The 23,214-nt window shown below is 43.1% G+C and overlaps 1 protein-coding gene across 5 annotated transcripts in view; it reads left to right on the top strand.

Annotated features, from left to right (window-relative positions):
• Positions 1 to 18,821, top strand: part of FLI1 (Fli-1 proto-oncogene, ETS transcription factor) — a 91,505-nt gene extending 72,684 nt beyond the window's left edge. For 3 of the 5 annotated variants that reach the window (XM_009272990.1, XM_009272994.2, XM_009272991.2), the window contains 4 exons: positions 12,123 to 12,188; positions 13,855 to 13,917; positions 15,207 to 15,254; positions 16,246 to 18,821. In XM_009272990.1, coding sequence (XP_009271265.1) covers positions 12,123 to 12,188; positions 13,855 to 13,917; positions 15,207 to 15,254; positions 16,246 to 16,775 — 707 coding nt within the window. In that variant the 3' untranslated portion in view covers positions 16,776 to 18,821. The remainder of the gene's footprint in view (positions 1 to 12,122; positions 12,189 to 13,854; positions 13,918 to 15,206; positions 15,255 to 16,245) is intronic. The other 2 variants (XM_019470389.1, XM_009272993.1) reach the window with 1 other exon arrangement.
• Positions 18,822 to 23,214: the final 4,393 nt, after the last annotated feature.

Below are 23,214 nucleotides of genomic sequence, written 5' to 3'. Positions count from 1 at the left end.
GCAGCTTCTTTTGTCCGGCATATAACCATCCACTTGAGCTGTCTGTTCCCTGGCATGCTGTTCTCTCCTCATGAGGCAGGCATTAGTTGATAAAACATGGTACATTACAGAGACAAAGCCATTCAGGCTTTTCTGTGACTGACTACTTTGACGCTAACAGTCATCTATTTTAAATTAATAAAAGCTAGGCTTGCTCCTATTTGAATAAAGCAGACACACATGCATGTGTTCCTCCACAATTTCCCCCATAAACATACATGCACATCCAAGACTGTGCTCTTTCTATCTCAGGCCAGGTGGTTGCTAAAAATAAAGGGAAGAAAGCTGCGATGTTTTTATTAAAGAGAAATGCTCTGTGTAAAATTGCACTCCTCTGAATTTTTTATACCCTTTATCTTTGCACGTTGGGCCTAGAGTCACTCAGGCAGAAAGAAATTTGAGGGAAAAAAATGTACCTCCCCGTCCATTTTTACTGCCCTCAAGTGTGTTTCTTTAGTGCAGCTGACAGAAGTTTGCATTTGATTTCTGTCAGCTAGATGTTTTTATCTTTACATGGTACTTTCATCATGTGTCAATAAAGGACTAAACACACCCATGGGATAGTCAAACAAAACTTAAGAACTAGCATAGAAATGTTGAAATCACATCTATTCCTCTTCCATTTCTCCTACAATGCATAAATTTCCTCTGCATTCATTTGATGTCTGAATGCTGTTCTAGGATAAACCGACCCACTTCAGCCTACTGTAACTGATTCATGCTCCAAATATTATTTGTGAGATAAGGTGACAGGATAAGAGACATGTGAACATGACAGGCTGACAGATAAGGAATTGGGGGAGCAGAGAGAAGTGTCTTGTCCAATATCACAGAAGAAACTCATGATGAACATAAAACTGGACTTGGAATTCCTCAGCCTTGGTCTAGTCTGTTAGGCAACAAGATTTTCCTTGCTTCCTTTTAAGGCTTTTTAATGGGCTCGCTTCAAGATGATGATATTCTTTTGGAAAAGGAATTTCAGGTTAAAAATCATGACTTTTTTTATAAGTATTTTCTTGTCTCCTTAACTTCTCAAAAGATGAAACATTTTTCTTTATGTTAATGCATCTTCAATCTACTAATCCTGTAAATATTTCTTCTCTCTATGCCTGTGAATAAAAACAGACAAACAAATTTTTCTAACCACCTTCCCTCGAGGATTCAAAAGCAGGAGGAGGTGATGAAATAGTACAATACATGTCAGAGAGAGGGAAAAAATACTATTTTCTTCACTCCTCCTGTAATTTTTCTTGCACATTCTCTAAGATCACACAGCTAATGCAAATAACCTGCTTGTGCAAATTCCAGGGAGAAATGCATGCTCTTTGCATACACTTACACTATGCTTTATACAATGTATTCCATCCACATACTGTAAAAGAGAACCTACATGGCAAAAAAAAGGTACAGTTGCAACAGAGAGATGCAGATGTTTCAGATGCAGCGTACGGCTCTACTCTCTCCTGAACTTGTCACAGACATAGCAGGGCATGCTCCGTAGCCACAGCAAGGACGGTGTCGCCCAGGAGGACAGGGCACCACTTGACCTGTGGCCCATGCTGGCAAGGGCAGCACTGCTGTCACAGGACTGGGTTTCGTGCCATGGCTCTGGAGACAGAACTGCCTTGGCTGGTTGCAGCTGCAGACTTTACTCCCTTTTTCCCTTTTATTTTCTGCCCCTCTCACTTCTCTTCTGCAATGCCAGCTCTGCGTACAGAAGAACCTGTAGCACCGCTTTAGGAGAGTTAAACTGCTTTCATAGCAGAAACAGATACTGTAAACTTACACAGCCGGTGCACAAAGCATATGCATTTTCTTCTCAGATCAGATACGTAGAAACCTTGTCATGTTCAAAGGACTCTTGTTGCCTGAGCTTCTTCGCTTCTCAGCCTCATAAACACTCAAAAGTATGGTATTTAGCGTCATTGGTACAAATTATCTTCAGCTGCCTTTGAGAAATAAATTGCTCTAATGAAAATCATCAGTATTTTTTGGCTAGAGAACAATTTTCTGGAAAATGAAACGAGGTTGCTCATTGCTGAATGGAAAGATTTGTGTCCCACTCCCAGCGCTCCACTGGAGAGATGGTCTGTTTCATTTTCCGTGACTGTTTGGAGCAATGACTGACCTACTGTAGGTACCGGAGACATGGGAGAAGAATCTGAGACTACATTATCTGCCCAAGTCTGTGGAGATTTTAAATTGCTCGCCTTCAGAATGGTGTCGTTTTAAGTAGGTTTCCATAGGGAAATGGAAAGTATGTTCACATACAACAACATTTAGGAGGCCAAAGGGCTGTCCCTCGTATGGTCGTGAGCATTCGGGCCTCAGTCCAACACATTTTTAAAGTCCGTGCTTACTTTTAAGCATGTTGGGGTCTGCATAACCTGCGTGTTTAACATGCAAGCCTAAATGCTGTGCAGGATTTGAACTCAAGCAGGATAGTGCCGGCAGTTTCCAAAGAGGCAGAATCATGACATGTTGATGTGTAAAATTGCACGTCTAAACAGGCACGTAGGACTGTCTGGTGTGGTATATGTGGTGCTTTGTAGTATGCGCTGATATGCAGTGAGGTGGGTGTGCAGTGAGGTAGCAGAGTGGGATGAAGGAAGGCTCGGCTGATAAGGGCTACACCTGTGCATCACGCGTGAGAATTTAGTGGAGCGATTTTGCGTGGCTGTTTGCTTCCAGATTACAGGTTATGTATGATCTTGTTTAAAAGGCCGGATTCAGCAGAGGTCTTTATCCTCCAGCACTGTTCTCTGCATACGTCAGGCTCAGCCTAAGGCAATATAGTTAGCTTAGAATAGTGGTAAACCAGCACTATCCCAAAGTCTCATAGATCCAACCTAAATTCAAGCAGAACGTAGGAAAAGCTGATGTGCTATCTGCATTTTGAAAGAGGGAAGAAATTTGTATGTGAGTACATGAATACGGATGTAGGAGACAAATTTTAAGGATTTAGTCTGTGGCTATTATGTGTTTATGTTTGCATTATAAAAGTGTTTGTGTGAACAATAAGGATGTTTGGGTATAAGGTGTGTTTGCTTGTATGTTTTGTTCAGTTGTTGGCAAATTTAAGAAGATAAACAAATCAGTGAGCTCTGAAACTCACACAGAGTGGTTTCCCGCGGATTTGTACCCATGTTCGTTGTGAGCCCCTAAGGAAGAGTTTCCTGATGTTGGAGCATTAATAAGATCTCTCTCACGCAGGTTCCCTGGTACCTACCAAAATATGAGTCTGTGAAGCTGCTTTTCTCACAGTCGAGGCTGCAACCTCTCTCCTCTTTCCCCAGCAGTTTCCTTTAGATTGGTAGGAACTCTTTAAAACTCATCTCTCCCACTTGTCAAATTCGGTGACAACTTTGGGTGACAGGTTCAAAAGTGTTTGGGGACTGGAGAGAGAGGGGCAAAGAGACCACAAGCACCATGATTGCATAAGCACAGTTCCCACAGGAAAAAAGTCTCAAATTCCTGCATAAAATTCTTCTCTTGAAAAGGCCATTTTTCAGGTCTGAAAGGTTGTCATGTGAAAAATATTGACCAGTTTCAGTAAACCCTTCTTTCGAGTGTGTCAGTAAGGCCCCCTGTTCACAGCAAAGGTTATAAACCCTCCAGTCTCAGTCGTGTCAGAGAAAAAGCAGTTGCAGCTTTATGCCCTCTTAATTGTCTGTACATGCTAAAACATTTGTCGATGATATTTGTGTGCCTGGTGATGAAATATCCCATTTTTAGCTCCGTGGCAGAAAAAGGGGAGGCTTTTTTGGTGCTTCTCTTATTGCGACTGTGTGGCCAACCCAGGGATTTATGATTTCAGGAGAGACAGTAGCTAGCGCTCTTGGATTTTTCTTTTTTTCCTTTCTTTTTTTTTTAATTGTTTTCCTTTGAAATTCCAGAGTTAGTGTTTTGTCTGCTTTCTCCCTGACCCTCTTCGGAGGCAGGCGTGTGTTTTTTCACCAGAAAAACTGGAAACAAAGAATCGTTGTCTTTAAGCTGTAGCAGGCAGGAAACCCAACTCACAAGGGATCACCCTGAGCCAGCGCTGTCCCAGAGTAGACTCCAGTTCTCTGAATTCAACCTGACAGCTTGTCTGGAGCACTTTCTAAGTAACCATTATCCTTCCTTTTCTCCCAGCAAAAGAGCTATTATTTTTTTGCCTAGGGTGCACTGCAAGCAATGTTATTGCACATGTGTGTGGGGGTTACACGTTTGCTGGGGTGCAGTCCCTCCCGTGAAAAGCTCTTGGAAGCGCTTTGGCTGTTTCCTAAGACAAGAATAAATTTGTTTCCTGATAATGAGTTAAATGGGCAAATGCTGTAAAAATGTTAGCTGCAATGTCTGCGCATGTGTGTCTTCCCTTCCCTTTTCTCTTATGTGTGTATTGCTGCGTCTAGCTTTTTTCTCCGTGAATATGTGTTTCTTTTTCTTTACTTCTGCATTTGCGTATTTTTCAATAAGTGCAAACTGCAAGCACGTTAACTGTTTGGTTTTACCCCCCTGTGTGCTGGGGGGTAAAATATGCACAGTGCTGTTTGCATATTTGTTCACACTCGTATATGTGTTTTGGATGAATGTGTATATACCTGTGCGAAGGGTGCTCAGAAACGCGCCTTTCAGAATATGAAATTGTGTGTCTGCATTTTTGCTGTCCGTGTCTGCAGCCCTGCGTAGCTCAGTAACATGTATGTTGACTGGAAAGCGTCTGCTTTTCAAAGCTGGCTCTGGGAGGGATTCTTAGGACGCATACTTCAGTCTTCATGCACTGTGCATTGGGACTTCTGCTGCTGATATTAAAAAAAGCAACAACAAAAAAAATTCTCATTACTTCCTCCTTTTCTTCATAATGTGTCTTTGTAAGCATTGCACAGGGTAACTCAGACATGAATCAGGAAGTTCCACCGCTGCACGGCTCTGGGATGTTTTTCTAGCCACACTCGCACAACTGGGGGCTGTCGCCTATGGCTCAAAGCAAACAGGGAGTGACTCCAAATTTTGGAGGCCAGAGCCCTCCTCTGAGTGGGGGAGCAGAGCGCCAGGCTGTAGAGCTGTGGTGCGTAGGACCTCCTTCGTGTCACCCTGCCAGGCTAAGTCTAATGAAGGAGAGAGGGATCACAGATCTCAAGCTGGAGTGACCTGCTTCGGAAGGGACCAGGACTACCCTAAGCACACCCCTGTCTCTGCAAGCTGAATGAGTCCCCTTCGAAAATCCTGAATCCTAGTTCTGTGCATGCACTATGTTAAACTCCAGATCCTGTCTGATGCTGGAAATAAGTGGGCTTCAGCCACGGTACTTTAATCCAACACTGGATCTGGAATAGGAGTTAAATCGGAAATGTTTGATTGCTCTAATCTGTATTTCCAGAAGGATAGCAATGCATAACCGGGCTCTCAGCTACTTTCAGAGATTTCCCAAGTTAAACCTGTTCTTCGTGTCCATGCTCTACAACACATTTCTTATGTAAATCTAGCAGTCAGTCCCTCCTCACTTGGTTTGAGTTGACTTCAAGTCAAAAACGAATGTTGTTCCAAGCCTGGACTTTGCTCTTTGTGTCAGTTCCTCATCTGTAAAACAGGTTAATAGCAATGTAGAGATGTTTGACTTTTTTTTTTTAATTGTGAAATAATCAAATAGTCTGATAATGTAGAGTAGAAGTTATTCTGAAATTATTCTGCACTCAGCTAGTTGCTTCCTCTTAGTGGAGAGACTGAGAATTATTTAATTCCACATATGATCCCTGTACTGGTGATTCTTTAGCGCAAGGAGCAGGACATTGTGGTCTTGAAGCAGAAACGAATGAGCTTGGTGCTTGAAGGCACTGGAAAGTCTTAGGTAATCATGAGAACAGTCATAGTAATACTGGCTGTGAATGACATACAGCGTGACGTATGGCATACATGCTAAGCAATTGTTTTAATTAGCAGAAATAGTACATTGAAAAGTAATTCACTGCAAAACGAATGATGCTGTGGGTGAGATTTCAAGGTCTCAGCGTATACAGTTAGGACACCCATGTAACTCATACCTGGGTGTATGCCATAGGGCTAAATGTTAAGGGAAGCCAATTGCTGATTTTCATGAGCCACCTCTTGTAGCCGTTTGAAAAGGCCAGAGGACTCCTCATACTCTGCTCTGCTTTCTAGTCCTGTTCCACCATCTCTGCCACACACTGTCAAACCTCCTGCAGACAAATGATAGCATCCAGGGCCTTCACAGCTTTGTGCTAAGAAAAACTGTATCTAAGCAAATCTCTTGCTGCTGACATTGTAAGGTTTTGCACCGTATGTGTTGAGCATTTAGTACATATACTTGGAGCCAGAGTGGGCCTGAGAAGAGCCTTACAGACTCTACAACCTTTATGTTTGCTGCCATCATTTAAAACAATGCGTCTAATGTTTCTAGGAGGAGTTGGAGGTGTTTTTGGCTTCCTTGCCCCTCCAGAAACCCACAGTCTAGGTTTCTTCTCTCCAACTGGCTTTAAACACAACCCCACCTCTTCAATGCAATCTCCAGGAGGTTAAATGACAGGAGTGTGAGGGCTGGACGCTCAGCAGCTTGGCAGGTCTTGCTTACATGTTTGGTTTGCAGCAGTAGTGTTTTTTGTTCCCATGCGCCTACGCTGGGACTTTTCCAAGATACCAGAATAGTGCCCGTCCTAGCCACCACACACAACCTCACTTTGGGAGGAAAAGCGGTGAGGTCCTATGCCCTCCTTTCTCACTCTCCCTATAAAGTAGTTGCCGCAAAATAGACCCCAAGTGACCACTTAGATTAATCACAAGCCTGGATCCCCTAGGACACCTGGTTCTGCTTTCCCCATTTAGAGAAGCTAATTTAAATTCCAGCCACCAAGCCAGGATCCTTTCTTCCTACTGAAGCAGAAGGACTCATTGCAAAAACCAGACTGTGTTCTGCATGGAGAATCCCGTGGATCCCATAGCCTGCTCCAAATTTGCAGCCTTCTCCTTCCCCTGGTTTTCTTCACCAAAATTTGTAAGGCCAAGTCCTCTCTGGAAATGTAGTGCCTGTGTTCCCTAACCAAATGAGAGAGAGTGTTCAGGAGCAGTTCCTTCTGTATTTCAGGTTTGGGAGTTTTTCCATCATGTGAACTGGAGTCATTTGACCTTTTTTTTGTAAAGTACCCCAAGATGCTGTGGTAAGGAATCCAATAGAAGGTGGCTAAATGACTACAGTCAGTGCTGTTGTTATTATGCAGCTGAGTCAGCAAGTCAGACTCCGTCAGAGCCTGCCGCTGTGCTTCAAAGGGAAATGGAGGCAGTGTTAGTAAGCGGTCAGACAATTCACTGAGGCTTGGGAAAACTTACCTTTACTTTCTTCCTGGCTCTCTCCCCATGGCTTAGGACAAACCACTTTCCATCCTTTGGCTTCCTAAACTCCTTGGAGGTATCAGCTCTGTTAGGCAGAGATTGGTGGGCTCTTTCTATTGCTTAGCACCTACCATGCTGGGGAATCTAGACACCCCCGTGAGTTTGCTGCACGTTTGTTTCCCCAGACATCTTCTACAAAAGTTAACCCAGGCATGACTCTGCCCACGGGTCTGACAGAGGGAGCTAATGTTCAGACCAGTCACCCCGCACCTTGACAGTGAGACCCAGCAGTTCATAAAACAGACAGTGCCTGGCTGGAAAAGAGCTGCCGCTACTGCCAGTGATGCCACGCGTACGATAAATACACCATGCTATTCCTTCCCAGCCTTGCTTGCAATTAAGGGCACTATGCCAGCATAGACGGCATTTCAAATAAGATTCCCCTATAGTGCCTATAAAGCATTTAGTCCATAAATGACCCACCCCACTGTATCCATCCTAGAACAAAAAGGCCTGAAAAATGAGGATATTACAGACCCAGTGCCTATTGTTCTCCTGGAAAACCTTATCAAGGCTGGTAGCGCAAAATAGTGCCTGAATCTGGTTTGACTGAAAAAGCTCCTACGGAGAGAGCAGCATGAAGGGGCTGTCAGCACTCACCGAGCAGCTCAGGAAGCACAGGGACTGTGAGCCTATTGTTTAGCTGAAATTCCCCCCCCCTTGCTTCTCCCCTCCGTCCCAAGCTTTCGGATTTATAAAACACCATTGTTATTTTAAATTTTTAAGAACTTTTTAAAGCTTATCAGAGAGGGTTTGCTCTCTAATACATCATATCTTAAACACAGATTCCCTAATGGCTCGTTCATTGGACTGCATTGAAGCTGAAAGGACTGCTAGGCATCTGGGATGGTCTTCACTGTGGTGTGGAAATCTGCCTGGGGATTTTAAGCCCGGTTTCCTAGGGATACGAGTCTGTGTGTGTCTGTCCATCTGCCCCTAGTCCACAGCAATATTTGAGCCTACTAGTCTGTTTAGACTAAATATGATCCAGAAGTACGGGGAACAGGAGCAAAGTAGCACTGAAGCTGTGAGATGAGGGGGGCAGGTCTGTAAAGGTGGACTGGGGGTTCAGTGGAGCCTGCCTTATCTTCCCGACTGCAGTGCCATACCTCCTACACTTACACAGCACAACGTGCAGCCGTTCTCCTCCTCCATGTCCCACAATCTCAACCAGGGGATCCCTGGGACACACTCCTCAGTTTCTTCCCCCATCAAGTCCTTCCTCTGTTGCGCCAGACAGTCTGACAAGAAGAAACTGCAGAGGTTTGGATAATTTAGCTCGTCTCTTGACCTTTATAGGGCAGCCTGCCTAATGCCCAGTCTTGATCTTGCTAGTTTTGCCATGTTCTAAGCCTTTTCTCAGCCTTCTGCATAGCCTAGCAGGCTGTTTCACTGCTGTGTTAATTCTGATTTACATCTAATTCCAGAGGAAACAGTAGACTTTGAAAGGGGAGTTGCACAGCAGAGGATGAGAACTTCCAAATGGCACAGAGGGTGGCGAGGCAGGAGCTGGGGGAGATCTGGGGTGAGAAAGTATAGATGAAGGTTAGAAAGGATCCAGAGACCAATGCTACATGTTCTGTTCCACACAGCCTGATTTCTGGGAAAGCCACTTCGTCTGGAAAAGGCAGCCAAAGCCTGAGGAAAATGCGTTTATGCATGTAAATTAATAAAATTATATTTAACCTTCTTCCCAGGCGCGCTGTGAGTGTGAATGTTTGCAAAGCTGTGAGATCCTTGGTTGAAAGGTGCTGTGAAAGTGCAAAGCATTATTAATATCCTTTACCTTACTTGTAATAGAGTATGCATTCATTCTGGGGAATTTCTGGACATAAACCAGACAGCTGCAGAATGACATTTCTTGAAAGCATCTATGATTTATTTTCTGCTCTTTAATTCCATTTTGTATTGAACACACATTTGTCATAGGACTGTTGTTCCACTGGGCCTTTTAAGTCTAAAACAGACTTGGGGACCTGATCCTTAGCTGGTATAAATTTGCCCCTAACTTCACTGTAGCTATTTGCTGATTTACACCAGAAGACGACCTCAGTCCAAGTCTTTTAATTGAATTTCCATAGCGCGGCAAGTTTTGGTGTAAAATCCAAGTGGTTTTAATGACAGATAAGACTCTCCCTGTAACTAACCGTCTGGCTGGAGTTCTGTAGGATCTCTTCGAGCCACTGGGCGTCAGGTCCTGGGAACAATATTGCTTTTGCAGAAACTCGAGTCTCTGGATAGGTTCCCTGGCTCTGCCTTTTCCATTTTGTTTTAAACACGTTCAGCTTTAGAGTCTGGGCCTGGAAGCCGGGAGGGCTGGTGCGGTTCTTTCACGTTGCACGGATTTTTGAGAAAACAAAACAAAAATACCTTAGTGGATTTGGACTTCTTTTGTGAGAGGGAGGGAAAGAGTTGGAAACTTGCACTAGCTGAGTGAACACGTCGTTTCAATAGCAACGCCTGTATTGCTAGCTATCGTATTTAACCCTTCTTACCATTGCAAAGTCACGCTCAGAGCTAAGTCTCATCCTAACAACACAAGTGTGGCTGCCCCTATATATGCCCACACTTTACTCCATAATCCATACTATATAGGGGAAAATGAGGCAAAGGGACTCATGTGAGGTATGCTAAACCTGGATTAAACCTGGGCTGAGTCACATGCACACCCTCCCTCCAAGCTGACGTTTTACATCCTAAAACGTATGCTGCAAGGAAACCCATTCAGAGAGGTTTTGAAGGATAATTTTGACCACACTTAGCCAAACTTATCTGGAAAACCAAGCCTCGATCTTGTAAAGCCCAAGCAGCCATAGCAATACACGCCTGGTCAGCACATCTGATTGTAATAGTGTCACTTATTGGTTAAAAAAAACCCTCAGGAGATGCATTTTACACTCTTTCTGTAACACTGTGAGCAAAGCACGCTCTTCCTCTGTGACAAAGTTTCTCCATCTGGAGGAGGAGGATGATCATCTATCCAGATGATGGCCGATTTGTTTACTCAAAACACACTGATGCATCTGAATCAACCAACCCGTTTGTAGCAGTTGATTCACTTCTGTCGATTATCTGACCCAAGAGAACCAGAGAAAATTGAAAATTTTCACTGAGTTCTGCTACTTTTTGGAAAGGAATTTTTTCCCCAATTTGAGAAGATTTTTTCTGTTGGAAAATTAATTGCTACCTTTCTTTTTAACAGGATCACCCTGTAAGTGACATTTCCATTAAAATTACGTAATGGCAAAACTGTTTCTGATTGAGCTAACCAAAATGTACATTAGCATCTCGATCGGTGGAAATTTCTGAGGTTTTGCCTTTCTCTCTCAATGCAGAACTCTTATGGTTTTTTCAAAATATTTCCCAAATCATTGCTCTAATAGCTCTAGTTGTAATACTTCTGAAGGATATCCCAGGGGAGAAATGAAAGTCAGAGACTGGCTGCAAAGAGGACATGGGAAAAGCCAGTGGTTACTTCAGACCTCGTCTCTGCTTTCCTGATTTCAGTCACTGATAAAGCAGCAGCCCAGGCTCCGGGTCCACTCAGATGAAGTTAGGATTTACACGACGGGTTTCCAGCAAGGAAAATGCCACCCGTGCAAATAGCATCTTATTTACAACAATGATAACTGCTGAGGACTGAGCTTGGGGATAAAGTTCCCCAGCAGCACCAGGCTGCAAGCCAGTTTCCAGCCCTGCTGCTCCTTGCCCGGCCATGGGAGCGGGGACAGGGCTCCCTTCTGGGGACAGCATGGCTGGGCCTGCTGCCTCCTTCTTTCAGAGATGTCCCGTCACACTCTTTGTACCAGGCTGAAACCGTAGTGGTTTGTTTTTCAGTCTGATCTATTTGCAGTGGGGTTTGTGGTTTCTAGTAAAAAGGGAAAAAACAAATAAGTAAAATAAAAATAAAAATAGGCAGATTACATGAGCTCTATTTTCCCCTATTCCCCTCTCTTCCCTCCTCCTCTTTCTTTCCCTCTCTTCCCCTCCCCTTCCCTCTCCCGTCCCTTCTCTGTTTTCCTTTTCATGCCAATAACTAGAAGGCTGTAATTTCAAAGCTGCAGCAGCTTTCCCAGCACCGGGAGGAATGTGCAAGTGCCTGGGATGTTTCCGCAGGGAGCTGCACAGCCCCGCTGCATTGTGCAGCCCAACGGGGCACAGGGCAGTGCTCACTCCTTTCCAGCGGCATGGTCAGAGGGGCATTTTGAATTTCACTTGAGAGGATGCTTTTTCCCCTTTTCCTTCTCCTTAAAATAGCTTCCTTATTGTGCATGTCAAGTCCTTGGCCTCCCTGGGTTTTAAAGTCGCCATTTGTTTTCTGTGAAATAATGAAAGGGTTCATCTCATCCTCCTTTTCTGCCCGTGGTGTTCTGTCATCTTGGGATGAGAGAAAGGGGGTCTCCTTTTGGATGGGATGAGTCGCACTCTAAACTCCATTGAGTGCAATGACTGTACTTCATGATCAGAATGTCTCAGGCTCGAGCATTGCCCAAACAGGTAGTCCCAACTGCTGTATTTACAGCCTGTTGCCTTTGTGAGAGGGCCAAGGGAGCATAGGAGGTATGGAAGAGGAAAAAATAATACATCTGCATAATACCAAGCCAGTTGGGACCAAGATACAAAGCTAGATTCTTGCAAGTTTTTTTCTGGGAAGAGTTGATTTCAACCCCTCTGTGCCTGTTGTCTTTTGTCATTAGATCCCTCCTATGATGCAGTCAGGAGAACAGGATGGGGCAGTAATATGAATTCTGGCCTCACCAAAAGTAAGTTGTCCCAATGGGAATCACAAATTCTGCAATGGAAGATCAAAATGAGACTGTGGGAGAAGACGGGCATGGCTGGCTTGTGTTATGAGCATCAGAAGGGCGGAAGATTTGGGGATAGTCAGTAAGTTAAGAGCTAGAATTATGTTATGAAAAGAAATAGAAATTGACACAAATATTTTTCTTATTGAATCGTGTATTGAAGATGACAGCACGAACCTCTAATGCTTTCAGGATTTGGTTAAGGGGCCAGGAGCAGATCCTCCATACAAACATAGACTCCATGTTAACCACCTGCCTGTAGTCCGGTGTAATTTTTTTAGGGACAGATATAGACAGCTTGGGCAGATTCTGAGAGTTTCTTACTACTTTTCAGAAAGTAAGATTCTACGCAAAGTCTAGCAGGCAGATAGGGCCCCTACTGCATGAGCCCTACTCACGCAACTGTTCTTGTTTCTTACTGGTTTTATAGTGTCCTTGAATTCACAGTACACTCTGGGTGACATCTCGTTAGAAGTATCAGTTCCCTGTCCCTAAAGACTGTATTCTAGCTAAGATAGCCAGCTGATACCGAGCCACGCTCTCCCCTGCTTCCACTGCTGGGGCATATCCCTGTGCAGCAATGCAAGATGGGCACATTTGACTCTCAACAAGATACTACCGGGTGCAAATAAATGTGGCAGAACCTGGCTGTCAGATTATACTTCCTTTGCTTTGCAGCTTTCTGAGCTATGCGCACTCTAAATGTGAAGACCATTCTTTGAGTTACAGTTTTCTGTTATGAGAAATGATATGAAGAGGGGGAACAGATGTTAATGTTGAAGTGATTTATAGAAATGGCCGTGATATTTTCAACAAAATGTTTGATTTGATAAACCCAAAAGTTTTTGCATAAAAAGGTTGCTTTAAAAAAGAATTTGCATTTCCAAAAAACATGAAAAAAGTTGCGACATGGAAGAAGGTCAGAATTTATACATTTTAAAAAAATCCAATTTTGTGTTCAAAACACGGATGTAGACTAGAATGGAAGTTAAGTTGCAATAAAAGACAGAAAATTAATAAATTATCTACATAATAATTTTTTTGCCTCATCTGCATATTTAAATGTGAAGACCATTCTTTGAGTTACAGTTTTCTGTTATGAGAAATGATATGAAGAGGGGGAACAGATGTTAATGTTGAAGTGATTTATAGAAATGGCCGTGATATTTTCAACAAAATGTTTGATTTGATAAACCCAAAAGTTTTTGCATAAAAAGGTTGCTTTAAAAAAGAATTTGCATTTCCAAAAAACATGAAAAAAGTTGCGACATGGAAGAAGGTCAGAATTTATACATTTTAAAAAAATCCAATTTTGTGTTCAAAACACGGATGTAGACTAGAATGGAAGTTAAGTTGCAATAAAAGACAGAAAATTAATAAAGTATCTACATAATTTTTTTTTTGCCTCATCTGCATATTTTCATTTTACGGTGAAGTTTTTAATTTCTAATGAAATATCTTAATTTTGTAGTGCAATTTCAAAAATATCAGCTCTTAGGATTAGAAAACTTTTCCCATCCCAGTCGCTATTATTCCTGTTCAATGTATCTTGTACTTGCCTTGTTCTCTGTTCATTCCTCCTCTTCTGTTCTAGTACATAAAAGATCTTTCTCTGTCTTTACAGGCCCTCCTGTTGCAGGGACGCAAAATGTGAATAAGACAACAGAACAGCAACGGCCCCAGCCAGGTAACTGTTGAATTTGTCCCCGCTGCATTTGCTAAGTAATTAGATTGGTACTAGATTGGGTGAATAAATGTGTCAAGCAGCACCAACCGCGGGCACAGGACAAACAGGCAGAGCCTTACAGGGAAGTCTCAGAATAATGAGTCAACTGTGACCGAGCAGTGACAGCAATTGTTCCAAACTGTTTCTATTTTACTGCATTGTCCTTCCCCATTCAAAAGAAACATCCTTGTTTCAGCTGAATCACGTGCAGTGCCCAGCATCAGTTGCATCTCCTTTGAAGCATCATGACATGCCGTGTAATTGGTCGTGAAGCAGTTAGGGGCACGGAGCTGTTCATGCTGCAGCGGTGGAGTGTCTGCCCGTTACCTCTTCACCTCTGCTGCAGTGATGTTCAATGGAAGTATCTCCAAACAGAATCAACAGGGCTTCCCCTGCGTCAAAGAAAACCAAATAAGAAAAGCAAACTCTGTTGGGCAGCAAGCAGTAGTGTTTCCTGCGGGTTTCCCAAGGGGCCTTTGAAAAGCTAAATACCACCTTCTCTGCTTTGCACAGCTGCTTTCTATCCCCTATTTTTTAGGGAGTTGGTTCTTTTGGCATCGATTCAATCCACGAGCAAATGCTATAGATCCAAATCACCAAAACCAGAGGGAAGCAAAGGAGAAGTGTAGAGATTAGGGCTGAGGAGGCCCCACAAAAAGGGAAGGAATTCATTCCTAATAAATGCATTGTGGGGTTTTCAAGAAGCACTCAGCCTCATTGGAGCCAGTGACAAAACTCCTGTTACTCTCATTTGTCTAATGCTCTGTTTGCTTCAGTAAGGGAGAGTTGGGTTAACATTTCATTGACCTCAGAGGGAAGCAAGCTCAACTGCTAACAAGTGAATTTGAAAATCTCATCTGTTGTCCAGCTCTTATTAGGAGAAATATATTTGCTCCTGATTTGTTGCTGTTCTACTACCCCACACTTCTTTTTTTCACATTTCATGTTTTCTAGTTGACACATAAGTGTAGGGTATGTCCAAAGAGGTTATAGATTTTGGAAGCAGGCAAGTCTGAAACCAATGCCAGAAAAACGGTGCCATTTTGGATTCCATAAATAGTCGGTGGTTGTTTGCTAAAAAAGAAATAAGGAACACATCAGGTCTGTTCCAGGCCCTAGGAGAAGAGGCAGTAAGAGCAAAGAAAGAAAATGAAAATTTGAACTCATTTCTAGAGTAAACAATAATGAACTGTTGTTTCTTTTTGATGAAACATTTTTTAAAATAGCTTTTGTTGGGTGGTTTTTTTTAGATCCCTATCAAATCCTGGGGCCCACTAGTAGCCGTCTTGCCAATCCAGGTGAGTTCATCTTTAAATTTCAGACCACCATTATCAAAGGGGTTAGCTTTCCTTCTGACCTACCGCTCCACTCTGTACTGGATGAGTAGCTGTTGTCCTCTACCATCGGGGTAGGCTGTGAGAGCCATTGACCTTAGTAGCTGTGCTCTCACAAGTGCTTTTGCAAAAATCCTTACAGAAAAGTGAGGAAAGTGGTGCAACATCATCTTTGTCAGGACAAAATCACCATCCTGAATGTTCTTACCCAAAACCAGCATTCCCTAAGGAGAGTTTTATAGGGGACTTAAATGCTGGTCTCTCAGATTTGCGACACAGGTTAGTTTTTCACTGTCTGCTACGGATTAGCTGAATGGAAGGCATAAAACATCTCTGAAAGTCATGGCATAATAACTGTCCCTAGCATGTCATCTGCAGAAAACAATCCCTGACTTTGGGGGATAAGACCTGGCGTAAATCTGCTTGAACTAAACAAACTTGTATGCATTGAATGCTCGTAAGGAAACATCCTCATAAGGCTCTTTACTATTAATATAACCACACCGAATAAAACTAGGAGTTATCTAGTCTGGGGAAGAAATAATCTTACATAACTCAGATCACCAACTGGAAAGAAAACTGTAGGTATCCAAAACAATATCCATGGTAAGCAGTAAGCAACTGAGAGTTGAAATACACTGTGTTAACTATTCAGTGAAAAATTTTGCAGAACAGTATGCTCGGGAAAAAGCCTGTTTATGAATAGCCTGAAGATTTTAAGGCCAAAGGCGACCATTATGAAATCTAATCTGACCTCAAATTCATGAACAGAACAAAGGGTTGACTAACTTGTTTGCTGGGAACAGTTTATCCATTCCTACTTAAGACTTTCTAAGGCTTGAAGGAGCAGTTCCCAGTAAAGATCGAGATAGTCCTTCTGTTTCCTGCCTTTGTCTTTGCTTTTAAGCAGGAAACACAATGTCATTTCCTTTCCTCTTTGGCTTGCTTCTCGCAGGGAGCGGGCAGATCCAACTGTGGCAGTTCCTCCTCGAGTTGCTGTCGGACAGTTCCAACGCCAGCTGTATCACGTGGGAAGGGACCAATGGGGAATTCAAGATGACGGACCCTGATGAAGTGGCACGGCGCTGGGGAGAACGCAAAAGCAAGCCCAACATGAATTATGACAAGCTGAGCCGAGCCCTCCGATACTACTATGATAAGAACATTATGACCAAAGTGCATGGCAAAAGGTATGCCTACAAATTTGACTTTCATGGCATTGCCCAGGCTCTTCAGCCTCATCCCACTGAATCGTCAATGTACAAGTATCCATCAGATCTCTCCTACATGCCGTCTTACCATGCCCATCAGCAGAAGGTGAACTTTGTACCCCCGCACCCTTCTTCTATGCCTGTCACATCATCCAGTTTCTTTGGAGCAGCCTCACCTTATTGGACCTCCCCTGCAGGAAGCATTTATCCAAACCCCAATGTCCCTCGCCATCCCAACGCCCATGTATCACCACACTTGGGCAGCTATTACTAGATGCTTTTATCTTCGAGTGGCCTTTATCAGTATGGTTGGACTTTTTCTTTACTTCTGGGATTTTTATGGTTTTTTGGGGGACCCTTAATGGATAATTGTGGCCTTTCTGGGGAAGAATTAAAACTGGATATTGGTTATTCCTCGATCAAACCTTTTACTTTTGTAACTTTGCCTCTTGTGTCTTGAACTGAGAGATGGATGCTTCTTTGGGCCAGTACTCTGCATTTTCTTTGGTTTTTAACGCTTATGTCCTCTGTAGGAATTGACTGTGAAGATTGTTCACCATTACCTGGAACGATTATTAGCTTTTTGATGGGAGAAATTTTTAAGGATTCAAAGGCTTTTGACAAGACATAGATCCAACTGTGGGTCGTAGGAAAAGATGACTGCATGGGGTTTCTTCTCGCTGTGGAGAGGGTAGGCAATTTGACCATTAAGTGGAGGACGTTGGGCTGCAGGGGACCGCAACTGGAATCTTAGCTTTAAGGCAGATGAGGATTTTCACCCAACTGGAAATTAAATATATATATATATTCATATATATATATATATGTACATGTGTATTTTAAGAAGTAAAGGGCATTGAAGGAACTTTTCTAGAGTGTACAGCTTCATTAGACTGTGTATTAACTCCAGAAACATCAGAAACCAGAACAAAAAGTAACCTAATGTCAAGCACAGACATTCCTTGAAAGCAAAAGTGAAGTAAAATAAATGACAGCAGGCCCCTGAGCTCTGCCAGAGTCTTAGGGATCGCTAAACGTTACCGATTCGCGAACGCTGTGCGTTTGTCAGACCGTCATCCCAAGGGTCAACAAATCAGAAGGCAAATTACTGTATAAATTATGCAGAGTTATTTTTCCCTATATCTCACAGTTTTAAAAGAAAGATTAAATAAAACGAGTTGACCTCGGTCACAAATGCAGGTTTGTTTTTTACTATCAGCTCAGTTGTTTGTGGGTTGTTTTTGTTTTTTTAATGTAATTTGTACATCTTTTCAATCTGTACATTTGGGCTGTAGCTTTGTACTTTTTGCTAAAAAAATTAAAAAATAAGACGTGAGTAATGTATCTGTTGGAGATAGCCTTGGTCCTGCAATTGGGTCCATAACTGACCCCCAAAGTAGCCAGAAACCTTCCAGATTTCCCTGGGTTTGCCTAGAGTGGAGTTTTTTCTTGTATTAGCCTGTCATAGTTGTCTGCAAATTAACTCCACTTAGCTAACATGCTTGCCTTGAAGCTGATTGAAAACATGCACCAGCATTTTAAAGCAACTATTTAAATATTTTGTGATTATTTTTCACCAAAATCTTGAACTTTGGAAAGATCTTAACCACTTCATAGAGAAAATTATCGAATGCTTCTCATAATATCTTTTAGAAAACTTTCGCTAGGGGTTTTCATTTAAATTTTAAACATTCAGAAATTCTCAGCCATCTCTAATTTTGCACATGTTAATTTGATGATCCACAAATGGTGGTTTCGTGCCATAAACAGAAGGGTAAACCACAAGCATTTGTGTTTTAGAACAGATGTCTATGGCGGGGGGCGAGACTTACATGTACAACCTATTAGCTAACTTGTATTAACTGGCAACCAATTAACAGGATCACAAATATCTAGTCTAGACATAACCTCTGGGACTCTGTGTGGGTGCAAGATTTGGTCCATGTGCATCCGATTGCAGGATGAGAGCCTGAAACCAGAACGTTATAGTCTGCTCATAACTTTAAACAGAAGCACTGATGCCATTATTTAACAAAATGGAAAAATAAGATCAAGCTAATCAGTTTAGGTCTTAGTGCTTTTGGGATGTTTATAAGTAACATTACTGCAATAATCGCAAAATTTAAGTATGAAGAAATTACCCATGGAAATGGGGCTTTTGCTACTATATATATGCAATGTACTTTTTGGATATTAAAATATATATAATTTTGCAAGTAATCTTGGTGTTTTTTAAAAAATGTATTAAGTGTTACAATGAAACTGTTGTATGAAGAAGATGATGTAAAAAAATGTGACAAAATAAATGGTGGTTTTCTTCTCCAAGGCATCATATTGTCCCACACTCTCCCTCCCCTCTCATACCTTCAGATAAAGCATGAACTTTGCCTCTAAATTAAATTTAGCTAAAAAGGAAAGCAAAGCAGCTCCATAGCAGCGGCAACCATAATCCTTATTACTATAAAACAATACCGACCTCTTATTCCAGAAACCTTGTGTCTCTGGAGCCGGTGTTTATCAGACCTAATTTAGTTATTGAAGTGTCTAAATCGGAAACCTGGGCTCCATCTTTTGTCCATGGAGAGAGAGAGAGAGAGAGAGAAAGTGGTAGCGTAGCCAAAGCTCAAGGAAGTGAAGCATCTCGCACGAGGACGGTGGCAGAGCTGGGAGGAGACCCTTGCCTGGGTGATGGGGTCACAGCACCGTGCCGAGTGCCAGCACACGCAGCCTCCCCGCGAAGGCCATAACTGACCTAATAGACATCTCCATCTGCTTGCTCTTTAGGGTACTCAAGAAGTCATTGACAGAATGTATATGTGCAATGCTGTATGTATTACCAGCCTGCCTGCCTGCCTGCTCATGTTTCTCACCTATCCCCAAACCCCAGGGAAAGCCAGTGCTCCAAAGCATTCCTGAGGTGGAGTAAGAGGCTGCAAAAACAAGCACTGCCAAGGAATCTTCTGATTGTGTATAAAGGTCAGGCAAAGGCACTTCCTGTATTTTTGCAGACACACGGTGGTCCTGAGAGATAGCTTGATCTTTCTGCCGATTTGATAAACCCTTAGAAATACATAACTGCACAAGTACACCATTTCCTTCCTCCACATGCAACCTTTTGTTGCTAAGTTTCTAGTACAATAGCTTTCACTGGCTTGATTAGCAAGCCTGTGCTCTGAAAATGAGCGATGTTCGTGTGTTCAACCACCACAGAGCTGTTCCCTTTGTGTACTCAACCACAGCCGCTCAATTTAGTCATAAGGGTGAGTGTTTTGTTGCTTATCTCTATTGTTTTTCGCTTTAGCACTATCCAGATTCGGTCTGGCTGTGCATCATCAATAGAAATATCAAGTATTTTCTTTTAATACAGCGTGCCTGCCCAGTTGCCAGAAATAGGAAAATCTGAAGACTGAGACTGCACAAAAACGTCTAAAGGCAGAATCTGAAGGTTATCAGAGTGCAAAGATGTCTTTGACAGCAAAATTTGGCCAGCAGGATCCTTGGTGAAAAAAAGGCTTTTGAAAACAACCGACGATTTAAGAAGCATCTGTTTCTGGCTGTCCGACTTGCAACATCTTAAAGGAGCCCAGATTGAGATGGAAGGTGATCAGCAGCATCCACAGCTCAGGTCCTTTCAGCCTCTTTTCATCCTTCTCTTCAGGGTACTTGCTGATATTAATCTTTGCTAGTATTTGCTAATATTTAGCTTTAGACAGAGTTTGCCGCCCACTGCAGACTGCATTCCCATGGAATAAAGAGATCTTGGAGTAAAGAGATCTCACACCAGTGTGCCAGACAGCCTCAGACTGGTGGGGCGCTTCCCAGGCACCTTTTAACATTTTCGTAAGATCTTAATAGTTTGCATTCCCCAGGTAAAGAACAAGAAATAACGTACAGACCGGAGTAGCCCATTTGTACCCCCCGACATAAGCCTGCCTTTGCCATGTTGGAAGCTCTAGGGGTGATAACAGGGGGATCTCCCCTCCCAACCCAAGTTTCTGGGACACACTGAGATAAAATAAACAAGGAATTTGACAGTACTAATGCTACTTTTTGCTTTTCCCAGGAGGACAAGGCAGATGGAATTCAAGTATTTCAGGCTTAAATCAGAAAGTTTACCAAACAGATGGTTGGGATCACATGGTTGTGAGCTGTGAGTCAAGAGGGATAGCAGAAAATCTTCTCTGCATCGAAGTTCAGCATTCAAACCTCAGCAGGAAACCCCGCTCCCATTGAAATCAGTGGTAATTTAGCTATTAATTTCTAGTGATCTAGTATTCACCCAGTATTCCTGTTCTGCTCCCCAGGTTCAAACACTGAACGGGATCTAGCTTAAATATGCCAAACTAGAATTAGCTTTACATTTCACCTTCCATAAATAGATTGTATATTAAGTAGAACTGGTGATGGCTTTACAGTCTCTGAGCTCCAGCTCCTTTAGCTGGGATCTTTGTGACTGTTTCTATTTGAGATGTACCTGCCTCAGCATCTGCATGTCAGAGAAAGGGAGAACAAGAAGGTATTCTTACTGCTTAATTACAGAAACCAAGTTTGGAACCTGCTTTCGACTACATTTTGGAGAAGGCTTTTTATCCCCAGTAAACCACTGCTTAGAGTCCAGAGGATGGAGCTCCCAGCTTAAACACTTGTTAGATGCTCTAAGTTAGGAGATGCCAAATCCTCCTAGTGTCAAGCACCTGAGATTACTCCTATCTATAATCCTCATATGCCAAAATCCATCCTCTGTATACACGAGTGGCTTACTGCTTTTATATGCCTGAGTTGTATTTCAACCCTGAGGACGAATTTCCAAACAGCTGTCGATTTCTAACATGCACCCAATTCTATTGCAAGGGAGAGGGATTTCCCCATTCTAAGACCTCCCCATTAGTAAAGAGGAGGAAGTATTTCTCAGACTACCGCCCAACAAGCATATTCCAGTCCTAACGAGATGTTAACTATGTGGGAAATTTGCCGTTAACTTCTGCTGGTGCAAATATGTGATGTGAAGCTGGACTTACCCGGTACTATTTCACGTGCACTCTTACTGTTCACAACGACAGTAAATGACTGTGCCTGAAGCTTTGTATTAAAAGCACTGATGAACCCAGTTTCCCACCCCTGCTGTCAGAAGAAAAGAGCCATCGGTCTGTAAATTCTGGGTTAAAGGAACCAGCTTCACTTTATTATACTGTTACAATAACAGATTTTTTTTTTTACAGGCTGCTTTCCTGTGCTGATACAGTATTTTTAATGGCCTCTGTGAAATTAGTGTGTTAGACTTCAGCCCGCTTCCTAACGAAGTTGGTTCTCCCACATGAGACTGAGTGTTGCTGCATTTGGTGTTAATTAGAGCTGTGGTCCAGAGGCACATCGGGGGCTGGGGTTTATAAATTCACTTCAAAGACCCTATTTGTATACTTTTGCACAATACCTAGCATAACATGCATATTATGATTTTCATCTGTAAAAGCAGAACTTGTTGCAAATAAAGGTCAGACTTTTCTATCATATTAGAAAAGAATTAAGAGACCCTCGACTAAGGTCGTGTGAAGAATGACGCATAACATAATTTAGCTTGTGTGTTATGATTTTTTCGTCTACAGAGGTAGAAATCCCTGCACATAAAGCTCAGATTCTTCTGTCGTATCGGAAGAGAGTTAGAGATCCTTGGCAAAATTCAGCTCTTCAGGCTCCAAGAGTAGCAAACAGACCCCAATACTAAACCCACAAAAAGAAAGACAAGAAAGAAAAGCAGCATGGAGGCCACCACAGCAATATCCCTCATCAACTCTGCAGCTCCGCAGTGGGGAATGAGCTGCCCCTGACGGGGCACTGTGCAAGCAGGTGTGTCAGGGATGGCCAGGGGTGTTTGCAGCTGAGCAGCCACTTCAACCAGTATAAATAGCTGCAGCAAACAAGCAGAGAGGTTTTCTTGGGGCAGGGGAGGTTTTCTTAGGGGAGGGGACCTAGCTGCTCCTTATCTAGGAGCAGGCAGAAAAGGGTGAAGATCTGTATTTCTTTTTTTGAGTTGTAGTTTTTGAAGGAGGAGGAATGACACAGGGACTCGGGTGGTTTGATGCACAACTATTTCAACACAAGAGCTTGCTTCTTCCTTTCCAGGAACTGCTGCAAACTTGTTATTTGCTTTGGCTTTTCGTTAACTTTCTGTCTCCTGGAGCTGTAAAGTCTGATGCTGGGTCTCCTTTACCTTCCCTGCTGCTGTAAAGCCCTATGCACAAGCCAAAGGAGTTCTCCTTTGCTACGGGCCTGTGCTGGCTGCGGCTGGCGAGTCACGCGTGGGGATGATCAGCACCTCCAGCCCGTGGGGAGCGCAAGGTCTGTTCTCCAAGTGTCTCTGCGGGGCTGCTGGAGGAGGTTGTGCTAGGAGTGCTGGTAGATGGTACCTCTAACAACCCGAACCCCACCCTTAGGTTTTCTGTCACCCTCAAGACCTGTAGGACTGTTATACCACAGTGTTAAGTTAAAATGAAGAAGAGGGGTTTCTGTTCGGGGCAGATGTTACCGTGAAGGGTTTGAAACTTTTCTTGAAGCTCAGGGCTGATACGGAGCTGAGCAGCAGCAGCAGCAGCGGTCTATACTTCCCAGCCAGCACGGCTGCAAGCTGCGCGGACGCAGGGGTATCGGCAGCCCCGACCGTGCTCGGGGGGAGTCTGGGGGGCAGCGTGGGGCTGGGGGCCGCGGGAGCAGCGTCC

The sequence above is a fragment of the Aptenodytes forsteri genome, unplaced genomic scaffold (genome assembly GCF_000699145.1).
Source record: "Aptenodytes forsteri isolate BGI_AS27 unplaced genomic scaffold, ASM69914v1 Scaffold126, whole genome shotgun sequence".
Classification (NCBI taxonomy): Eukaryota; Metazoa; Chordata; class Aves; order Sphenisciformes; family Spheniscidae; genus Aptenodytes; species Aptenodytes forsteri.
The sequence above is the reverse complement of the archived record's forward strand: the minus strand, read 5'-3'. Positions and strand labels throughout refer to the sequence as shown.